General features: G+C 37.1%; 1 protein-coding gene across 1 annotated transcript in view; it reads right to left on the bottom strand.

Moving 5' to 3' along the window:
• Nucleotides 1–22690, bottom strand: part of beat-VII (beaten path VII) — a 599011-nt gene that overhangs the window by 18015 nt on the left and 558306 nt on the right. The window contains exon 8 of the mRNA XM_067760324.1: nucleotides 10826–11220. Within this exon, the coding sequence (XP_067616425.1) occupies nucleotides 10826–11220 (395 nt within the window). The remainder of the gene's footprint in view (nucleotides 1–10825; nucleotides 11221–22690) is intronic.

Raw genomic sequence — 22690 nt, forward strand, 5'->3', positions numbered from 1 at the left:
AGTGAAATATCATTGATTCCAAACTATTTTTTGCTAAGTTATAGCTTATTATTCTGGTCTACGACCTTTTTAAACTTGTTTTATATCTAAGTTGCCGTGGTCTTTAACCGATCTCGTCCATTTTTAATAGAAATATGTTCTACTATAAGGAAAATATGTGTACACAATTCCATTACAATATGTTAATTTTTCTTCGAGTTATGGCCCCGAAACAAATAAAATTGCTTAGTCATAAAAAGGGCGGTGCCACACCCATTTTCAAAAATTTTAGTATTTTCCAATTTAATTTTATTATTCAATTTAGAAAATAAAATTCTATTGATACAAAGCTCTTTTTCGCTAAGATATAGCTTATTGTTTTCGTGTACGACCCTTTTAAAAATCTTTTATATAAAAGTGGGCGTGGTCTTTAACCGATCTTGTCAACTTTTTCTGGAAATGTTTCCTGCTATAGGGAAAATTTGTGTACTAAATTTTATTACGATCCGTTAATTTTTCTTCGAGTTGTGGCTCCCGAAACATAGAAAATTGCTTAGTCATAAAAGGGGCGGTGCCACGCCCGTTTTTTTAAATTTGAAGTTTTTCCTACTTATTGTTGTAAATCCACTTGGGAAATGAAACACCATTGATATAAAGCTCTTTTTTGCAAAGATATAGCTTATTTTATTCGTCCACGATTCTTTTAGAAATCTTTTATATACAAGTGGGCGTGGTCCTTAAATGATTTCGTTATTTTTTCTTCAAAGCATTCTTTATAGTAAAGGCAACCTCTCTCAATCGGTTGTATGAGGTATATAGTATACTAGCAGCCCCGGAAGACATTGTTCTGCCCTAAATTTGGTCTATCTGCTTATATTTTAAGAAGCTAGTTCCGTGTAACTCTGCCCTCCCCCCTCTACACCTTTTCTTAATCCTTTTATTCACTCCTCCCTCCGCCTTTTTCGCTTCATCTATCTCTATCTTCGTCTCACTCTATCTCTATATTCGTCTCACTCTATCTCTTTCTCAGTATCCTTCTCCTTCCCTCTTTTCTCTTCTCTCAAGTTCTTCTCATTCTTCTTCATCCCTTATTGCCAGTCCTAGAGGGTGGTATCTATTTTATTCCAGTCCCATTCTGAGTCCCAGTCCCACTCCGAGTCTCAGTCCCAGTCCTAGTCCTAATCCCAGTCCCAGTCCGTCTCTGGTATCTCGGAAAAAAGGATCGTAAATAATAATATAGGCAAATTTATATGCCAAATTTCAGGCAAATCGAATATTACATATGTAAATAGGTATGTGGGTATTATTAATTCATGCTTTATTTCGGCTTCGCATGCATATTTATCAGTTTTTCCAGGTCGATGCGACTAAATCGAATATCACAATGAAAATGATTTTAAAGCTCTCAGCAAGAGCTTTCATTTGATATCCATATTACACTAACATTCTAGGAGTATCCGGGCCCACGTTTTGGCATATATCTCGAGACCATAGCCACCAATAGGTATGAAAACTGTCCTTTACTAAAGCACTTATCAACAGCATTCTTTTGATATCCATATTGTATAAACTCCCTCTAGGAGTACCCGGGTCCACGTTTTGGCCTATATCTCGAGACCCTAGTCACACAGGGGTACGAAAGATTCCCCTTATCAAAGTACTCATAAACGGCTTCCATTTGATAGCCATATTGTACAAACACATCCCAGGATTACCTTAGCATAAAAAATATATTGAAGAATTAAATTGCCTTAGTGCACAAATATTAGCGTATACATGCAAAAATACCAAAAAATAAAACTCTTGTTTAAGAATTTTAAGTAAATGCTCAATATTTTTCAAGAGATGTTTGCATTCTTAACCCTTTCGCGAAATTGATGCCATATGGCAACAGTTAACTTTGAGGCGCTGTGGAACCAAGACCGACTCAAATATTAAATATTTTTATTGAAAATTCATTTTATTAAACCCTTAGGGGTATTCAGTTTTCTTAGTTTTATTTTTTTGAGCAGTTTAGAGCAAAAAAAATTTTTTTTTGGTGATGCCCACCACATCACTAAAATCTTTCGTGGAAACATCCTTGTAGAAATTCCCATTTTTTACCAAACGTCAAATATTTTCCCACGCAATTAAATGCAGTAATATAACTAAGGAATTGTGGAAACTTTTTGCATAATTAATATTTTTTTAAAAAAATTCTGTAGCCTTGTAAAATTTTTCAAACTTTACTTGATGCCATATGGCATCAATTTCGTTTAGAGGTACACAAAAATGTAACATTGGCATGCACAAGAATGGCGCATTTAGTTCGGCAGAAACATTTGTCGTTATAAGTTGAACTCTTGATGGTAAAGATTACTTTTGCGAAAATGGCAAGAAAAATTAAAGATTCCGAAATAGAAAAAATTCTAAATAACTTTGATGAGTCTGATATCCCTGATTTAGAAGATTCGGAGGAACCTGATTTGTTATTAGATTTGATTGATGCTCTTGAAGGAAATCAAAGCTTCGTAGAAGAAGAGTTATCTCGACCAGGGCCTTACGAAATAAGTGTCGGAAATCTTGAAGAAGATAATCTGGCAGCTTGTACAGCAAGTGTAGATTATCACGATTCTGATGGGCCTTTTAAAAAAATTAATGTGCTCCGTTGGAAAAAAGAGACATGGCATGTTCCAGATGTAAGTTTTACGGAATATATTCCAAAAAAAATGCCTAAAACACCTGTAGAATATTTTTTGGAGTATTTCACAGAGGACTTCGTTGAAAAAGTGGTTGATACAACGAACCAGGTCTCGCTTTTGAACAATGGGAAATCAGTTAGTTTAAAAAAAGAAGAGTTTTATAAATTTTTAGCGATCGAAATTATGATTGGTACAATTAGCTACCCTCGATTAGAGATGTATTGGTCAAAAACTACGGAGATTCCCTGTTTTCGTGAAAGTATGTCAAGAGTAAGATTTCATTTTCTGCGTCACAACCTCAAATTTGTTCTTGATCAGACTTCAGATGATAAATTGCACAGAATTCGCTCCCTATTAGAAGTGTTCTATAAAAAATTGTATGCGATTCCTAAAGATGAAAATTTTTGCGTTGATGAGATGATGGTTCCATTCAAAGGAAAAACTATGCTTCGACAATATATGCCAAAGAAACCCATTAAATGGGGAATAAAAATTTTTTGTCTTTGTAGCTCAAAAGGTGTGATCTATGATTTGGAGATTTATCAAGGGAAAAATACAATTGTAGGAGATTTAAAACTGGGCTTTTGTTCAGACATAGTTATTCATTTATCAAAGACGATTCCTAAAAATAAAAATTTTAAAATTTACTTTGATAATTATTTCACAACTCTGAATTTGATAAAATTTTTGCAGCAACAGGGAATTTGGGCAACTGGCACAATTCGGGGCAATAGGATGTGCAAAGCTCCTCTTTCTTCCGAAAAAGATCTTAAAAAAATAGGCCGTGGCGGTTGTGACTACAGAATAGAACGAAATAACAACATTTTTGTTTTAAAATGGCTTGATGGAGGAGTTGTTACACTTGCCTCAGCTATTTATGGAACGGAATGTATAAATAAAGTTCCAAGATTTTGTAGTGAAGAAAAAAAAAATTGAGATCCAGCAGCCAAACATCGTTGCTATGTACAACAAAAACATGGGTGGCGTAGATAAGATGGACTTTCTAGTCTCGATATACCGAATTTCTATTCGTTCTAGAAAATGGACTCTCAAAGTTTTTGATCATTTTATTGACCTTGCGGTTTGTAATGCCTGGTTAGAAGACAAAATGGACTGTGAAAACAACCATATCGCATCGAAAGAGTGGATGGATATTTTGGCATTCCGAAATGACATCGCATATGGTCTCCTGGCGCTATCAGCTCAGCAAACGTATCAACGAAAGCGCGGGCGTCCCAAATCAACTGTTATAGAGGATAATGAATGTAGTCCATCTTTATCAGCAACAAGCAGTCCAACGACTTCCAGACAACAATATGAAACAGCTCCATCTCTTTCTCTACGATATGATGGATTTCGTCATTGGACGGAGCATACCGTGGAAAAGCGGAGGTGTAAAATCAAGGAGTGTACAGGATATTCGAGATTTATGTGTTCAAAATGCAACGTTCACTTATGCATGCCCAACGGAACACGAAACTGCTTTAAAACGTTTCACAGTTGTTAAGTTAAGTAACAGAATAAGAAAGTAAGTATCTAGTATAAGTAGCAGTTTTTCAATAATATGTTTTTTAGTTTTGAATGAATTTTTTTTATTTATTTACTTTTTATGTATGTATGTATACATATTTTATATATTATTTATGTATGTACATATGTTTCTAAATTGAATTTTTATATAATTCCATTTTACTTTAAGTTTGTTAATGTAAAAACTGAAATGTAAACTTAAAAAATACTTTTTGAAAAAATAAGAACACTTCCCAAAAAAATTAATTTATTTTTATGTATTTATATATTATTTATGTATTTACCTATGTTTTTAAATTGAATTTTTATATAATTCCATTTTATATAATTCCATTTACTTGTTAATGTAAAAACTGAAATGTAAACATAGAAAATACTTTTTGAATAAATATAAACACTTGTAAAAAAATATTTACTGTGGAACTTTTTTCTCCCCTTAAGGAAATTGATGCCATATGGCATCATGCTCAAAAACCTATTTCGAAAAAAAAAATTAAACTTGCGATTGCTTATGACTATTGAGGTCAAATAAGGAAGTTATTTGACTAAATTGGATTTTTAGAACCAAAAACAAAAAAGATGAAGTGAAAGGGTTAACCATTTATGTTGCATTAACTTGGCAAAAACGCATAAATATGTATGTACATACATATGTCAAGCTGATATGATATGAAAACACATACATACATCCATACTATATAAATGTATTCCCGAAGTTAAATAACGCAGCTAATGCTACGTATGTGTCGCCTGCCTCACTCAAAAGCAATTTGCGCGCACAGTTGACACCGAACAACCACACACACGCATTTTTTTTGTAAAAATATTACTTTTGTTTAAACAATTTGGCTGATTTGGGGATCAAATATTTTTTTTGATGCAGCACGAAGGTAAATGTTTCAAAGTTTTACTGAAAAGTAGAATTTTTTAAATCCATCCATCCGTTTATGAGTTATAGCTGTGTAAACAAAAGTTTTATGATTTTTTACTACATTTTGGCAATTTGCTACGCCCCTATAATATATACCTTCAAATTATATTGACTTTACTATCTCACGTAGTTAAGCTTTCAAATGCAAACAGCCGTTTTAAAATCGGGGCATTCTGTGTGAAGTTATGTGCGTACATGGCATTTAGCGACTTTATTATATAAGATTTATATAGATATAGATATACCACTGATCTTTATGATTTTTCCAGACAACAACATATGCTATAAACGTAAGCATTTGGTGGAATTTGAAACTCTTAGCTGTTAAAATGGGGCTGAAATTGTGAAAAAATATATATATACTATATATATATCGTGACGAATATTAGTATAACTAAGCGATACTACCATCGCTAAGCCGTTACTAAGCAGTATGTACATAAAAGAATCAATCATCATCTACACACATACATACAAGGCAACAGAGAGATACTCACAAACGCATGTCATTATCAGCTACTACTTTGCTCACCTATACACACGCATATGGTTACACACTACAAACACACGCGCATATGGCTGTGACCAGGTAGAGGGTTCTAGAAGAAGAAACGTCTAGACATTTGGGCAGAGAGTATAAAAGCAGCAGAAGCTGAGTAGTCCGCACTCAGTTTGATTTAAGCACGCTATTGGTATAAGTGTTTTTGTGAAGTACTATCAAATTAGTGTAATAAAGACCATTTTTACATTATTGAATGTTGGAGTTATTTATTCAACAGTTTAGCGATACGAACGTTTGTAGAAGGTTGCAAATAAGCGGAATTTCAGTAAGTTCGTTACAATTGGTGACAGAAGAGAAATTGTTGAATAAATTTCGAAGATTTCGAATACGACTTGGACATGGCAAAGTTAAGCGAATTAATGATCCAGCAACTGAAAAAGGAGTTGGAGAGCAGGGGATTGAATACAACTGACCATAAGATCGAACTTCAAGCACGGCTATGAGAGGTAATGGAGTTGAAAGGAATTAATGTGGACGAGTATGTCTTTTATCCTGATGTGGAAGATTCAGCGACTAAAATGGTGGAGAGAATCCATTGGCAAGTGTTGACACTAACGCGATACTAGCAGTGTTGAAGCAAATGTCATCACAAATATCAGCCGAAATGTCATCTCAACTCGAAGAACAGAAGACATATATGGCATCTCAACTGGAATTGTAGGAGACTCGTATAACAACCAAGATGGAAACACAACTGAAAGAACAAGAGACACGCATAACAGTACAACTCGAAGCACAAGAGGCGCGCATATCATCAAAACTCGATGCACTTATGGACGAGAAAATAATACAGTTTGAGGAAAAAATGGAGGCCGAGGTGGATGGAGAGGACGTATCCAGGAGTTGCAACTTAATCGCCCGGCTGCTTCCACAAGTAATACGAAGGTAAAAACTCCTTCTTTTGACGGTTCTGTTCCTTTCCAGGTCTTTAAGATACAGCTCGAGAAGACAGCAGCTGTGAACAACTGGAATACTGAAGATAAAGTTGCTGCACTGTTCGTGGCATTGAAAGGGCCTGCAGCTGAAATCTTACAGACAATTCCAGAGTACGAACGGAACAGCTATGAAACATTGATGAGCGCTCTAGACAGGCGATACGGAAGCGAACACGGGAAACAAATATACCAAATAGAGTTGCAAAACCACGCAAACTGACCAGAGGAGCTATTTTGGGAAGATGCCAAGAGGTTGAAGTAGTTATTAACTGTGAACAGCTCCAGGAACACGTTTCAACTAGTAATACTGATCTTTCAAATAACATCACAGTATGGACGGAGGGGTTAGAGGAAGATTATCACTGCTCCTAAAGAACGCGAACATATTTTACCAAGATGGCTCCAAACCAGGCCCCACCAACGTTGTGAAACATCATATTGACACTGGAGATGCGAGGCCGGATTCCAATGGCGAAGCGGGAAGTTGTGAGTCAAATCATACAAGAAATGAGCGGTAGTAATTGTAAAGAAGAAGGATGGAAAAATGAGGTTTTGCGTGGACTACCGGAAGTTGAATGACGTTACGAAAAAGGATAGCTACCCATTGCCAAGAATTGACGAAAATCTGGACTCACTATCTGGTACGAAATTGTTTTCCACACTTGACTTGAAAAGCGCCTACTGGCAAGTGGAAATGAAGGAGGAAGATAAAGAGAAAACAGTCTTCAGTGTCGGTGATGGTCTTTGGCAATTTACAGTAATGCCTTTTGGACTATGTAATGCACCAGCCACTTTTGAAAGAGCCATGGATCAGGTACTGAAAGGACTACATTAGAAAACATGCTTAGTGTACCCAGACGACATCATCGTATTGGGAAAGAACTTCGAAGAACATCTGAAGAACTTGGAGGAGGTTTTCCAAAGAACAGCTGGAGCTGGTCTGAAACTTAGTGCCAAAAAGTGTTCTCTGTTCAAGAAGCAAGTTAGTTACTTGGGTCATAAAGTAACAACGGAAGGCATCTGCACCGTGAATGAAAAGATAGAAGCAGTAATGGATTGGCCAAGACCACAGAATCTTCATGAGTTAAGAAGTTTCCTTGGGCTGTGCACATATTACCGCCGGTTTGTACTAAACTTTGCCAGCGTAGCACATAGCCTCCACCAGCTTATAAGAAAAAATAAAGCTTTTGAATGGAAGAAGGGGCAAGAAGTGGCTTTCCAAACATTGAAAGAGCGTTTGCGCACTGCCCCAATGTTGGCATATCCGATTCCAGGAGCAACGTTTATTCTAGATACAGATGCGAGCGGATATGCTATAGGAGGCGTTTTATCACAACTGGTCGATGGACAGGAGAATGCAGTTGCCTATTACAGCGGATCAATTGGAAAAGCAGAGAGGAACTATTGCGTTACACGGAGAGAGCTCTTGGCATTGGTAGAGTGCATTAAACATTTTCACAAATACCTCTACGGCCAGCGATTCCGCGCCAGTACAGATCACGCAGCGTTGGAATGGCTTCTGCAGTTCCGTAATCTGGAAGGATAATTGGCACGGTAGACCGAGCGGCTACAAATCTATGACTTTTCCATTGAGCATCGGAAAGGTATTACCCATGGGAATGCCACGAAGACCATGTAGTTTGGAATGCAGGCATTGTTCAAAGGCCGAGGCTAAAGGAGATATTATAGATGCCCGGCTAATGACTATAACATGAAGAGATGAATTGGACAAGGAACAGCTAAGGAAGTGTCAGCTAGAAGATGCTGATCTGTCACATGTTATACAAGAGCTCGAACGAAACGAAAGACCAAACAGAGAAGAGATGTCAGCAGAGAGTCGCATTGCGAAATCATACTGGGCACAGTGGAACAGTTTATAATTGATATCCGGTTGCCTTCATCGAGAATGGGAGAGTGGGGATGGTCAAAGTAAGAGGAAACTGATAGTTGTTCCAAGGAAAAGGATTCCCGAAGCTCTCAGTGAGCTACATAACGGCCCAAGTAGAGGTCGTCTTGGAAGGCACTCGAGAAGATTAGCAGAGATTCTATTGGGTTGGTTGTCGTCAGCCGGTCACTAAGTGGATTGTCAACTGCGAGGTTTGCAGCAGAGCCAAAGGGCCCAAAACCCGAAGTCATGGCCAGATGGAGCAGTATATTTCAGGTGCACCATTTGAAAGAATCGCCATGGATGTCGCAGGTCCATTTCCTACTAGCAACCGCGGAAACAAATAGGTACTGGTGGTTATGCATTATTTAAGTAAATGGCCAGAGGTATACCCAATCCAAATCAAGAAGCGGAAACAGTAGCAGAAGTGGTTACAACCGCTTGGGTTGCAAGGTATGGTGTACCAATGGAGTTACATTCTGACCAAGGCAGGAATTTTGAATCAGCTGTGTTCCAAGAAATGTGTAAATCATTGGGCATTCGAAAAACACGGACAACTGCCTTGCATCCTCAGTCCGATGGTATGGTGGAACGATTCAGTAGAACCTTGGAGGAGCACTTAAGGAAAGTAGTCGACAAGTACCATAAAGAGTGGGATACACACATATCATTATTCTTGATGGCTTACCGATCGGCAGTGCATGAGACAACGGGCAAAACTTTTGCAAAGTTAATTTTTGGCAACGACCTTCGACTGCCAGCTGATTTGAAGTTTGGGATATATGCCGATGCGGAGAGAAATGCCAAGAAATCCATTGTTTTCTTGGAAGAAGAGATGAGAGAAATACACGATCTTGTAAGGCAACGAACGAGGATTATGACTGACAAGATGAAAGCCAGATACGATAAAGCAATTAATTCGGAAGGATTTCGGGAAGGAGATTTGGTGCTGTTATACAACGCACAACGGAAAAGAGGTTTGTCCCCGAAATTTCAGTGTAATTGGGAAGGTCCATACAAAGTTGTAAAACGGATCAATGATGTAGTTTACCGCATACAAACCATTGGCAAACCACGCACCAAAATGAAAGTGGTTAATTTGAAAAGGCTGGTAGCGTTTACCTCAGGAAATTTGTCTGATCGGACGATCCGACTTAGGTAGAGGGCAGTGTGACGAGTATTACTATAACTAAGCGATACTACCATCACTAAGCCGATACTAAGCAGTATGTACATAAACAAATCAATCAACATCTACACACATACATACAAAGCAACAGAGAGATACAAACGCATGTCATCATCAGCAGAAGTAGTACTCACATATACACACGCATATGGATACAAATTACAAATATACGTGTATATAGCTGGTAAAAAGCATCAAGTTCACGAAGTTACTAGATCTTAGGAGAAATGGGTGAACGAGGAAACCGAAGAGTATAAAAGCAGCACAAGCTGAGGCATGACTAATCAGTTTGATTTAAACACGAAATTAGTTCTGAAGTAAGAGTTATTGTGAAGTACTTGCAAAGTAGTCTAATAAAGACCATTTTGCATTATTGAATATTGGAGTTATTTATTCAACAGTTTAGCGATTCGAACGTTTGCAGAAGGTGTAAAATAAGCGAAGTTTCACTAAATTCGTTACAATATATACTATATATACCACCATATATATACTATATATACCACCGATCTCTATGATTTTTGCATACAATAACATATGCTATATTCGTAAGCATTCATTGAAATTTGAAGCATCTAGCTCTTAAAATGGGGCAGTAATTACGACAAGTTTCTTATCTGAACAATCGGTTGTGGGGGATATATACTATATATACGAACGATCTCATCCATTTTCTCAGACAACAATATGTGCAATATACGAAAGCATATGGCGAAGTTTGAATCTGATAAATTGGGGAAAATATGACAAAAATCCTCTTTTTTCCGAAAAATGGGTTGTTTGGAGGATATATGCTATAGTGGTCCGATCCGGCCAGTTCCGACAAATGTCCAATCGGACACCTAAATACACCCGCTCACCAAGTTTTATCAAGATATCTCAAAAATTGGGGGTCTAGTTTGCACACAAACAGACAGACGGACTTGGCTAAATAAACTCAGCTCTTCATCCTGATTATTTCGGTATACTTAATGGTGGGTCTATCTATTTTCCTTTAAGGACTTACAATTTTGAGATTCATGCCAAACTTAATATACCATTTCATTTTCATGAAAGGTATAAAAAGTAAGAAATTCTTTTAAATGACTGTCTATGTATGCGCATTCATAAAGATTGGTTACGTTTGTACTCACCTTTAACCGAGTACGTCTTATAATCAGCAAACTGCTCTCCTTGACCTGTTGCTGAGGGTATTGTTGATAAACACGTCAGTTCCATGCGACCATTGTTATTATGCCCTTCTTCCAAGTCAATATTAAGCTGACTAAGCGAGAACATACCCCGCTCCTTCGTAGCTGCCGTAACAGCAGCAGCTGCTGCCGCCACACCCATACCGCCACCAGGATGTGATATTGGGCGTCCATAGCCAGCGGCTAACTGACTCATCGGGCCAGCATTCGGTGGTATGCCGAGCTCATTGTTGAGGCTGGGCGGCTGAGGGCCAAAGCCGCCACTGTTAAGCGTACTGCGTATAATACCAAGAGCATTCTCATTGATGTGGCGGCGATATTTCTTTTTTGAAGAGCTTCTGCGAATTAAAAAGCAATTATAAAGCATTGATTAAAAATATATATTTAGTATCAGAAGAACGAAAATTTTATTTATGCACGTTGTAGATTTAGATATTTGACTAGCATACATTCTAGTATCATATTCTTATATACATAAATAAAACTAAAGGATTCAGCTTTGGCGTATTTTGTTGAAAATTATAGTAGTAACTATAAAACAGCACTGTGCTTACAAAAGCCGCTGTCCGAACTTCGACGCAGCTTCAGTTGCTCAGCAAGAAAAACGCAATAAGAAAAGGAAGACAATAGAAATGTCACATATAATAAACACAACGGCAAATAAAGGAATAAAGCTGTAGTCATTGGTGCCGTTTGTCGTATCGCTGTAATCGTATCCCTAAAGTAATCAGCTGTTTATCGTTACGACGGTAAACCAAAAACCAATTGGTTGGTTACGATACGGTTACGACCTTAGCGGCACCAATAATCGATTGCATTGATTCTCATAAGGTTGGTCGAATCAGCTGTTATAAGGTTACCGATACGGTTACCGATAAAGCCCCAATGTCTGCAGCTTAAATTACAAAACAGACATTGACAATATTGCACAATCATGTAGGCCAGTGGTCCCCAAAATCAAAACTGTGTCTGTGTGAGCAAAACTAAAATCAAGGCGGTGACCTGGTACAGAACAAAAGAACATACAGCAGATACCATTATGCATGTGAGACAGATACATAATTCTCAACGGAATTTTATGTATGCCAGAACAGTTTATCCAATTTAATCATGTTGTCACTACTGACTGTCATATGACAATCAAATGATTATCACGGTTTTGTTATTTTTTAAATTCCGCCATTTTCAACCGACGAAAACCATATAAAAAATAAGTTTAAAAAATGAAAAAGAGAGCATTTCAAGCTCCATGCTAAAAGAAAAAAAAAAAACGAAAATAATATTAAACAAGTAAGGAAGGTTAAGTTCGGGTGTAACCGAACATTACATACTCAGTTGAGAGCTATGGTGACAACATAAGGGAAAATAACCATGTAGGAAAATGAACCGAGGGAAACCCTGGAATGTGTATCAAATGAAAGGCATTAAAGAGTATTTTATGAGGTAGTGGCCCATAGTTCTATAGGTGGACGCCATTTAGGGATATAGCTATAAAGGTGGATCAGGGTTGACTCTAGAATGCGTTTGTACGATATGGGTATCAAATGAAAGGTGTTAATGAGTATTTTAAAAGGGAGTAATCCTTAGTTCCATAGGTGGACGCCGTTTCGAGATATCGCCACAAAGGTGGTCCAGGGGTGACCCCAGAATTTGTTTGTACAATATGGGCATCAAACGAATGGTGTTAATGAGTATTTTAAAAGGGAGTGGGCCTTAGTTCTATAGGTGGACGCCGTTTCGAAATATCGCCATAAAGGTGGACCAGGGGTGACTCTAGAATGTGTTTGTACGATATGGGTATCAAATTAAAGGTATTAATGAGGGTTTTAAAAGGGAGTGGTGGTTGTTGTATAGGTGGTCGCCTTTTCGAGATATCGCCATAAAGGTGGACCAGGGGTGACTCCAGAATGCGTTTGTACGATATGGGTATCAAATGAAAGGTGTTAATGAGTATTTTAAAATGGAGTAATCCTTAGTTCCATAGGTGGACGCCGTTTCGAGATATCGCCATAAAGGTGGACCAAGTGTGACTCTAGAATATGTTTGTACGATATGGGTATCAAATTAAAGGTATTAATGAGGGTTTTAAAAGGGAGTGGTGGTTGTTGTATAGGTGGTCGCATTTTCGAGATATCACCATAAAGGTGGACCAGGGGTGACCCTAGAATTTGTTTGTACAATACGGGTATCAAAAGAAAGGTGATAATGAGTATTTTAAAAGGGAGTAATCCTCAGTTCCATAGGTGAACACCGTTTCGAGATATCGGCATAAAGGTGGAGCAGGGGTGACCCTAGAATTTTTGTACAATATGGGTATCAAAAGAAAGGTGTTAATTAGTATTTTAAAAGGGAGTAATCCTTAGTTCCATAGGTGGACGCCGTTTCGAGATATCGCCATAAAGGTGGACCAGGGGTGACCCTAGAATTTGTTTGTACAATATGGGTATCAAAAGAAAGGTGTTAATGAGTATTTTAAAAGGGAGTAATCCTTAGTTCCATAGGTGGACGCCGTTTCGAGATATCGCCATAAAGGTGAAGCAGGTGTGACCCTAGAATTTGTTTGCACGATATGGGTATCAAATGAAAGGGGTTAATGAGCATTTTAAAAGGGAGTGGGGCTTAGTTCTATAGGTGGACTTTCGAGATATCGCCATAAAGGTGGACCAGGGGTGACTCTAGAATGAGTTTGTACGATATGGGTATCAAATTAAAGGTATTAATGAGAGTTTTAAAAGGAAGTGGTGTGAAGGCGTTTTCAAGATATCGACCAAAATGTGGACCAGGGTGACCCAGAACATCATCTGTTGGATACCGCTAATTTATTTATATATGTAATACCTGCCAAGATTTTAAGGGTTTTTTATTTCGCCCTGCAGAACTTTTTCATTTTTTCTACTTAATATGGTAGGTGTCACAACCATTTTATAGAGTTTTTTCTAAAGTTATATTTCGCGCCAATAAAACAATCAAATTACCTTACCATGTTTCATCCGTTTTTTCGTATTTGGTATAGAATTATGGCATTTTTTCATTTTTCGTAATTTTCGATATCGAAAAAGTGGGCGTGGTCATATTCGGATTTCGTTCATTTTTCATACCAAGATAAAGTGAGTTCAAGTAAGCACGTGAACTAAGTTCATTAAAGATATATCGATTTTTGTTCAAGTTATCGTGTTAACGGCCATGTGGAAGGACAGACGGACGACTGTGTATAAAAACTGGGCGTGGCATCATCCGATTTCGCCCATTTTCACAGAAAACATTTAATGTCATAAAATCTATGTCACTACCAAATTTCAAAAGGATTGGTTAATTTTTGTTCGACTTATGGCGTTAAAAGTATCCTAGACAAATTAAATGAAAAAGGGCGGAGCCACGCCCATTTTGAAATTTTCTTTTATTTTTGTATTTTGTTGCACCATATCATTGCTGGGGTTGAATGTTGACATAATTTACTTATATACTGTAAAGATATTAAATTTTTTGTGAAAATTTTACTTTAAAAAAAAATTTTTTTTTAAAAGTGGGCGTGGTCCTTCTCCGATTTTGCTGATTTTTATTAAGCGTACATATAGTAATAGGAGTAACGTTCCTGCCAAATTTCATCATAATATCTTCAACGACTGCCAAATTACAGCTTGCAAAAGTTTTAAATTACCTTCTTTTAAAAGTGGGCGGTGCCACGCCCATTGTCCAAAATTTTACTAATTTTCTATTCCGCGTCAAAAGTTCAACTCATCTACCAAGTTTCGTCGCTTTAGCTGTCTTTTGTAATGAATTATCGCACTTTTTCGGTTTTTCGAAATTTTCGATATCGAAAAAGTGGGCGTGGTTATAGTCCGATATCGTTCATTTTAAATAGCGATCTGAGATGAGTACTCAGGAACCTACATACCAAATTTCATCAAGATACCTCAAAATTTACTCAAGTTATCGTGTTAACGGACGGACGGACGGACGGACGGACATGGCTCAATCAAATTTTTTTTCGATCCTGATTATTTTGATATATGGAAGTCTATATCTATCTCGATTCCTTTATATATGTACAACCAACCGTTATCCAATCAAACTTAATATACTCTGTGAGCTCTGCTCAACTGACTATAAAAATACCAAAAGCTGTCGGAATGTATGGGGCGCACTCAAAAAATTGATACGCGAAAAATAATAGTGGTTAGTGGTGATTCATTTTTAAATGTGTTTCCGCTGTTGTTTTGTTATTTTCTGAATTTAAATTGAACATTCTGAACTCGAATTCCTATAAAACTAATTATTTTAAACAAAAACTAGTAAGGAAGGTTAAGTTCGGGTGTAACCGAACATTACATATTCAGTTGAGAGTTATGGTGACAACATATTTTCCCATGTAGGAAAATGAACCGAGGGTAATTCTGGAATGTGTTTGTATGACATGTGTATCAAATGAAAGGTATTAAAGAGTATTTTATGAGGGAGTGGGCCATAGTTCTATAGGTGAACGCCATTTAGGGATATCGCCATGAAGGCGGATCAGGGTTGATTCTCGAATTTGTTTGTACGATATGGGTATCAAATGAAAGGTGTTAATGAGTATTTTAAAAGAGAGTGGGCCTTAGTTCTATAGGTGGACGCCTTTTCGAGATATCGCCATAAAGGTGCACCAGGGGTGACTCTAGAATATGTTTGTACGATATGGGTATCAAGGTGAAAGGTGTTAATGAGTGTTTTAAAAGGGAGTGGGCCTTTGTTCTATGGGTGGACGCCTTTTCGGGATATCGCCATAAACGTGGGCCAGGGTTGACTCTAGAATGCGTTTGGACAATATGGGTATCAAATGAAAGGTGTTAATGAGTATTTTAAAAGGGCGTGGGCCTTAGTTCTATAGGTGGACGCCTTTTCGAGATATCGCCATAAAGGTGGACCAGGGATGACTCTAGAATTTGTTTGTACAATATGGGTGTCAAATGAAAGGTGTTAATGAGTATTTTAAAAGAGCGTGGGCCCTGGTTCTATAGGTGGACGCCTTTTCAAGATATCGCCATAAAGGTGGACCAGGGGTGACTCTAGAATTTGTTTGTACGATATGGGTATGAAATGAAAGGTGTTAATGAGTATTTTAAAAGGGAGTAGGCCTTAGTTCTATGGGTGGATGCCTTTTCGAGATATCGCCATAAAGGTGAGCCAGGGGTGACTCTAAAATTTTTTTGTACGATATGGGTATCAAATGAAAGGTATTAATGAGGGTTTTAAAAGGGAGTGGCCGTTAGTTGTATATGTGAAGGCATTTTCGAGATATCGACCAAAATGTGGACCAGGGTGATCCAGAACATCATCTGTCGGGTACCGCTAATTTATTTATATATGTAATACCACGAACAGTATTCCTTCCAAGATTCCAAAGGCTTTTGATTTCGCCCTGCAAAACTTTTTCATTTTCTTCTACTTAATATGGTAGGTGTCACACCCATTTTACCAAGTTTTTTTCTAAAGTTATATTTTGCGTCAATAGACCAATACAATTACCATGTTTCATCCCTTTTTTCGTATTTGGTATATAATTATAGCATTTTTTTCATTTTTCGTAATTTTCGATATCGAAAAAGCGGGCGTGGTCATAGTCAGATTTCGGCCATTTTTTACACCAATACGAAGTGAGTTCAGATAAGTACGTGAACTGAGTTTAGTAAAGATATATCAATTTTTGCTCAAGTTATCGAGTTAACGGCCGAGCGGAAGGACAGACGGTCGACTGTGTATAAAAACTGGGCGTGGCTTCAACCGATTTCACCCTTTTTCACACAAAACAGTTATCGTCCTAGAATCTAAGCCTCTACCAAATTTCACAAGGATTGGTAAATTTTTGTTCGACTTATGGCATTAAAAGTATCCTAGACAAATTAAATGAAAAAGGGCGGAGCCACGCCCATTTTGAAATTTTCTTTTATTTTTGTATTTTGTTGCAACATAACATTACTGGAGTTGAATGTTGACATAATTTACTTATGTACTGTAAAGATATTAACTTTTCTTTTAAAATTTGAATTTAAAAAAAATTTTTTTTAAAAAGTGGGCGTGGTCGTTCTCCGATTTTGCTAAGTTTTATTAAGCAAACATATAGTAATAGGTGTAACGTTCCTGCCAAATTTCATCATGATATCTTCAACGACTGCCAAATTACAGCTTGCAAAACTTCTAAATTACCTTCTTTTAAAAGTGGGCGGTGCCACGTCCATTGTCCAAAATTTTACTAGTTTTCCATTCTGCGTCATAAGTTCACCTCCCCTACCAAGTTTCATCGCTTAATCCGTATTTGATAATGAATTATCGCACTTTTTCGATTTTTCGAAATTTTCGATATCGAAAAAGTGGGCGTGGTTATTGTCCGATATTGTTCATTTTAAATAGCGATCTGAGATGAGTGCCCAGGAATCCATATACGAAATTTCATCAAGATAACTCAAAATTTACTCAAGTTATCGTGTTAAAGGACAGACGGACGGACGGACGGACATGGCTAAATCGAATTTTTCGATACTGATGATTTTGATATTTGGAAGTCTATATCTATCTCGATTCCTTTATACCTGTACAACCAACCGTTATCCAATCAAAGTTAATATACTCTGTGAGCTCTGCTCAACTGAGTATAAAAAAAAAACACGCATGCTTTTATCACGTACAAAATTAAAAACGTAATGAAATAGAGTAAATAAAAAGCAAAAAGCATTGTTTCATTTTTGGCGGAATATAACAATGGTCATTTATGATAGTATAACAGGCAAACCTGATATCTACAGTAAACTATCATTTATGACACTTTTTGATAGTTAGAAAGTCAGCACTGATCCAGGAAAAGGAATGAGAGTAAGCAGTGCGGCTATATACTTAATCAGTAGGCCATGTTGGTGTATAAGAAGGAGACAAAAACTCACACGTACACAGTTGTTTACATCACATTTGCGCAAGTCCCCATAAGTTCGTGATAGAAAGTTTGTATGAGGCGCTGATCGTTAGGTTGACATTGCTGACAATCAGATGATAGTCATATGATAGTCAGTATTCTTGTAGGGTACGTGCAATCTGCTCATAATCCATAACAAGCCAACCTAATATAAATGCACGCAAGTCATTTTCTGTCAAAAATGTCTCATGCACAGATTTATGGACCTCTACGCGTTGGCGATGGCGAGTACCGAAGAAGATTTAATGATGAGATGTACGAGCTATACGCAGACATCAACATAGTCCAGCGAATTAAAACGCAGCGGCTGCGCTGGCTAGGCCATGTTATGCGAATGAAAGATGATGCTCCGGCCAAGAAAGTGTTTCTATCGGAACCCACCTATGGAAGCAGAGGTAGAGGGCGGCCCCCACTCCGTTGGAAGGACCAGGTGGAAAACGATTTAAACTCCCTTGGTGTGACCAAATGGCGCCGGTTGGCTGAGCGAAGGAGCGACTGGCGCGCCTTGTTGGACGTCCATAACCGTTTAGACGGTTAAGCGCCAATTAAGTAAGTAAGTAACCCAAATTGAATTTGCTGCGTGAAAACCTAACCTGATTTCCAATTTTTGTTCTGCGTGACATTTAGATTTGACGTTTGCACACATGCTTTACATTGTCGAGACGCATGCTTATTTGCATGGTTCAATTATGTACAGGTTGGCTCATCTCATCAGCTGATTTTATTTATGTCATTGCATGATCGAAGGGATTGTCAAAAGGAGATGGCAAACTCAAAATGAAACCAACACATTGGCAACATTTTACTTACACATAAAAAAACTGCTAAGTTTTATGTTTCCATTCCATACCATTCGCACCAACACCAATACACAGATTTTGACAATTTGGACAGACATATTTTGTTGCTTTACAGATGAGCTAACCTGTATATAGTTGAACCATGCTTATTTGGGTTAGGGCAAAAATCGCCGGTTGTTTGCGTGCGCTAAAAAAACGCAGTGCGGTTTTATTAGGTTGGCAAGTAAGCTTGTAGCTATCATCCGGTGGCAAAATCCTGAGCCAGATAAAAAATTTTGCATGTAAATGCAGCAACAACGATTTGAACCAGATAAATCCAGATAGAAGTCTGGTTCAATTTGTGAGCCAGATAATTTGTTAATTACTTCTTTTTAGGTTGGCAACCCGGCCTTTAATATACCTACATTTCAAAAATAGATGTCGCTGCTTAGCCTCTCGCCGTATGAGTTAAATGAAAAACAGCGGCGACATCTGCCTATAACATTTCACGTGTGCGAAAATTTCACGACATCTGCTTCTCAAGTCTCTCAATGATCCAGAGCATCCCGTGAGAATTGAGCGTGAGCCGGAGCTGTAAAACTCACTGAAAGACGGCATATGTTACACTCATCTATTTGAAAAACTACTTATGTGTCGGAGATATCATCTTATTGGTAGTGGTTTAGTTGTTCATAGTGTACCTGTACAAGTGTGTTCACTAAGCGATAAACGTCAAAACTACAAACAGCCTCGCTCACCTGATGCAAATCTCAGGTCTAGACTTGCATTTTTGATACGTAAGAGTACTTCAAGCTGAGTTGTATTTGATAGTATAATCAAAGAGGATAAATACAATAAGAGCCGTCACTCGTTATTTTTTTGTCATTTACTCGATGTATACTGAGAGGTAGTCGCTACTTTTTTTTGGCGAGATGTTTATAAATGTCTTCTATACATTTTCGTGGGGTATTTGTGTTTATTTTTCGACTGTATTTAATTAACTTATTTAATTCTCTTTCCAAAAATCACAGTTGCACAAGGGGCCTACACGGCATGGATAAATGCGAGACAATTAAAAATGTCCCTCTCAGAAAACATTCGGCATCAATTTTTTCAATTTCCAGCGAGATACTCGCCACAAAATAACTATACTAAAGCTTTGTAGTATTTACAGATGAAATAGTTGCATATATTTCCGCGGAAATAAGAATACTAGAAGATTTGTAGCCTGCAAAAATGTGGAAACATACGGAAAGCAAAACTTATTTAAATTAGAGTCAAAATATAAAGCGCCACACGTGTAACATGGAAAAATTTCACTTCTAAAGCTGTTTACACAAATGCATAAGGGCAAAATTATATAAACGCTTTGGTCGCTTCAAAGCAAAGGTAACGTACGGCGTTTCATTGTTTTTCGTATAGCGTTGTCAAAGCGTAGGCACGCAACCAAAGCATTTATGTAAATTTTTCGATACTTCTCCCGACAGATGAATTAATGAATGCAACACAACCAAAGCGTCTGTGTAAATCCGCCTTAATTTTTGTAGCTGTGAAACTCTCCTGCAAATAAAATGGTGCTGTAAGTGCAAACAAATCAAACTCCTATATGACACTACTTTATTTTCTATGTATTTTTCTTGTATTTTCTCTTATATTTTCTCTTATATTTTTTGTCGAGGGAGCCAATAAGGTTTCAGTGCTGATGTAAGTGTGTGAACTATATTTAAAAAAACTAACGAAATACAGGAAAAATACAACGTAGTTCATTAAAAACAAACAAGCCAGGTTGTATTTCGATAGGGTTTTTTGACATTATGCCGTTTTTTTCTTAATTTTTTATGACAAATGATAATTTTCTTTTTAGTTTCAAAATTTTGTGCATAAAAACACAACTAAATTCAAAGTGTAAATGGCGTGTGCAAATGAGTTTTCAATAAGTGTATATTTTTCAGTTTTGCATAGTTAAGGAATTCACCTCCAGATTCTTGTGTTACACAAATATAGTGAACTTGTCAAAAGAATGTACAATGAGAATGCCTATTACTTGTAGCAAGAAAAATGCGAAAATGAATGCTGTTTGACATTCGCTTTCGCAATACAGAGTGCCGGCAATGCGAAAAGAGAGAAAAATTGCGAATGGGCAAAATGTGAATGCGAAAGTCAAAATATGCATGCGAATGTCAAGATACATAGTACCGATTTTGCGATTTCGCGTATTTTTGCTTTCGCATCGCAATACAGAGTAGGCCCCCTGAACTGAACACTTTTCGCCATGATATAAAATTAAAATGCAGTGGAACAGGAGCAACACTTTTGTGACTACATAAACCCTGTTTCAGTCTTTTACGTCTCTGCGCAGAACCCTAATTGACCGATTTCAAAAAACAATGGCAACCCAAATTTTCCCGTTATGCTTACTTAAGCGAGTGCCTGTCAGAAAGAAGTCAACACACTTGTACTTGTACACTATGTAGTTGTTGATGAAAAATCAATGATGTAGGGCGTATGCACGCATGTTTGTTAACACACAAAAAGATAGCTTGAGACTAAAGAAAAATTTAAACAAAATAAATTGCTAATAGGTCCGACATACAAGCAGTTTTTTTGAATAGATGAGTTTAACACATGCTTATGCATTATGAGTAGATTGCACGTATTTTCCCCAATTTTGTTCCAAGCAAATCATAAGAAGAAGAATTTAACATTTGCCTTGGTTAAGGGTGTTGGCACGCTTTGCAAGTGAAATTATTTTTCCCACTGGTTGGTAAAATTTCTAACATTTTTCGCAATTGAAAACTGCAAATATAACAATCGAATACGACACAAAATATGTTAGCAAATATTTTTATTTTATAGGGAGAATGTTTACAACAGTGCTTCGCGAAATTTTGTATGTGAATGGGCAAGGCGTAATAAACTTCAATTGCCAAGTCTGAAGTTACTTCATATTTACAAACGCAACATCTTGGTTGATTGTGGCGATATGAAAGATATCATTGTGTCACGGCCATAACATTAAACCATGAAAACATTCTGCGCATGAGCACATTCTGCGCATGAGCGTTTGTTTGCAAAATATCTTTTCGCAAATGCGCAAATAAACAATAGCCTCATCCGATGTTGATACTTGTTCAGCGACAATTAAAGCGAAAGATAATAATAATACGTGTGAAGTGGCGCCAATAATTATTTCACTAAATGAGGACCGCTGCTGTAGGCGATGAATACGTGAAAAATAATTTATTTATTTTTTTTTTTTTAAATGTGTTATGTGATTTATTATTCAAAAATATTGTATGCTTTTATGTTGTTTAGTACCCATGAAGACGATTACCGAAGGTAATTGAAATACTATATTGGCAATAACAAAACCGTAAGTCGTATTTTATTCCGATAAATTTTTTGAAGATTTATGGTATTATGCAAAGCTACCTACTTAAACTATTACGTTGTCAGTGCAAATAAAACAAGTTTATTCATTGTTACAGCCCGCAGTTTTTTTTACATTATTTAGATATATGTATGTACTATATAAAAGTTAATAGTATAAGTGAAGTTAATAGGTTAACAAATCTTTTAAACAAACAGGAAGCTACATACATACATAAATATATAAACATGTATTTAAGTATAAACAGAAACACCACTTACTTAAATTATACATATTTTAAAACTATTAAAACTAAGTTAAGGTCATCGGTACCACTCATGTTGGGTATCATTGTCCACTTGCAGAACGGAAAATTATTTTCTTATAAAAATAAATAAATGTAAGGCGCGAATAACCTCCAAAGAAATGTAAGGCCAAGCTTCTCTTCCAGTTTGCCTACAAATTGGCGGAACGGGACCTACATGATTTATGCCGACTCCGAACGGCATCGGCAAGGCAGATGAGTTTTCACTGAGAAGCTTTTCATGGCAGAAATACACTCGGAGTGTTTGCCAAGTCACCGCCGAAGGGAGACTGTGAAAAACTTTCTTCCAATTGAAAACACTTGTTTCTAAAATTTTGATGTTGCTTTGCCCGGGGCGTGAACCCAGGATCTTCGGTGTGGTAGGCGGGCACGCTACCATTACACCACGGCT

This window comes from Eurosta solidaginis, chromosome 1, assembly GCF_040869045.1.
Source record: "Eurosta solidaginis isolate ZX-2024a chromosome 1, ASM4086904v1, whole genome shotgun sequence".
Classification (NCBI taxonomy): Eukaryota; Metazoa; Arthropoda; class Insecta; order Diptera; family Tephritidae; genus Eurosta; species Eurosta solidaginis.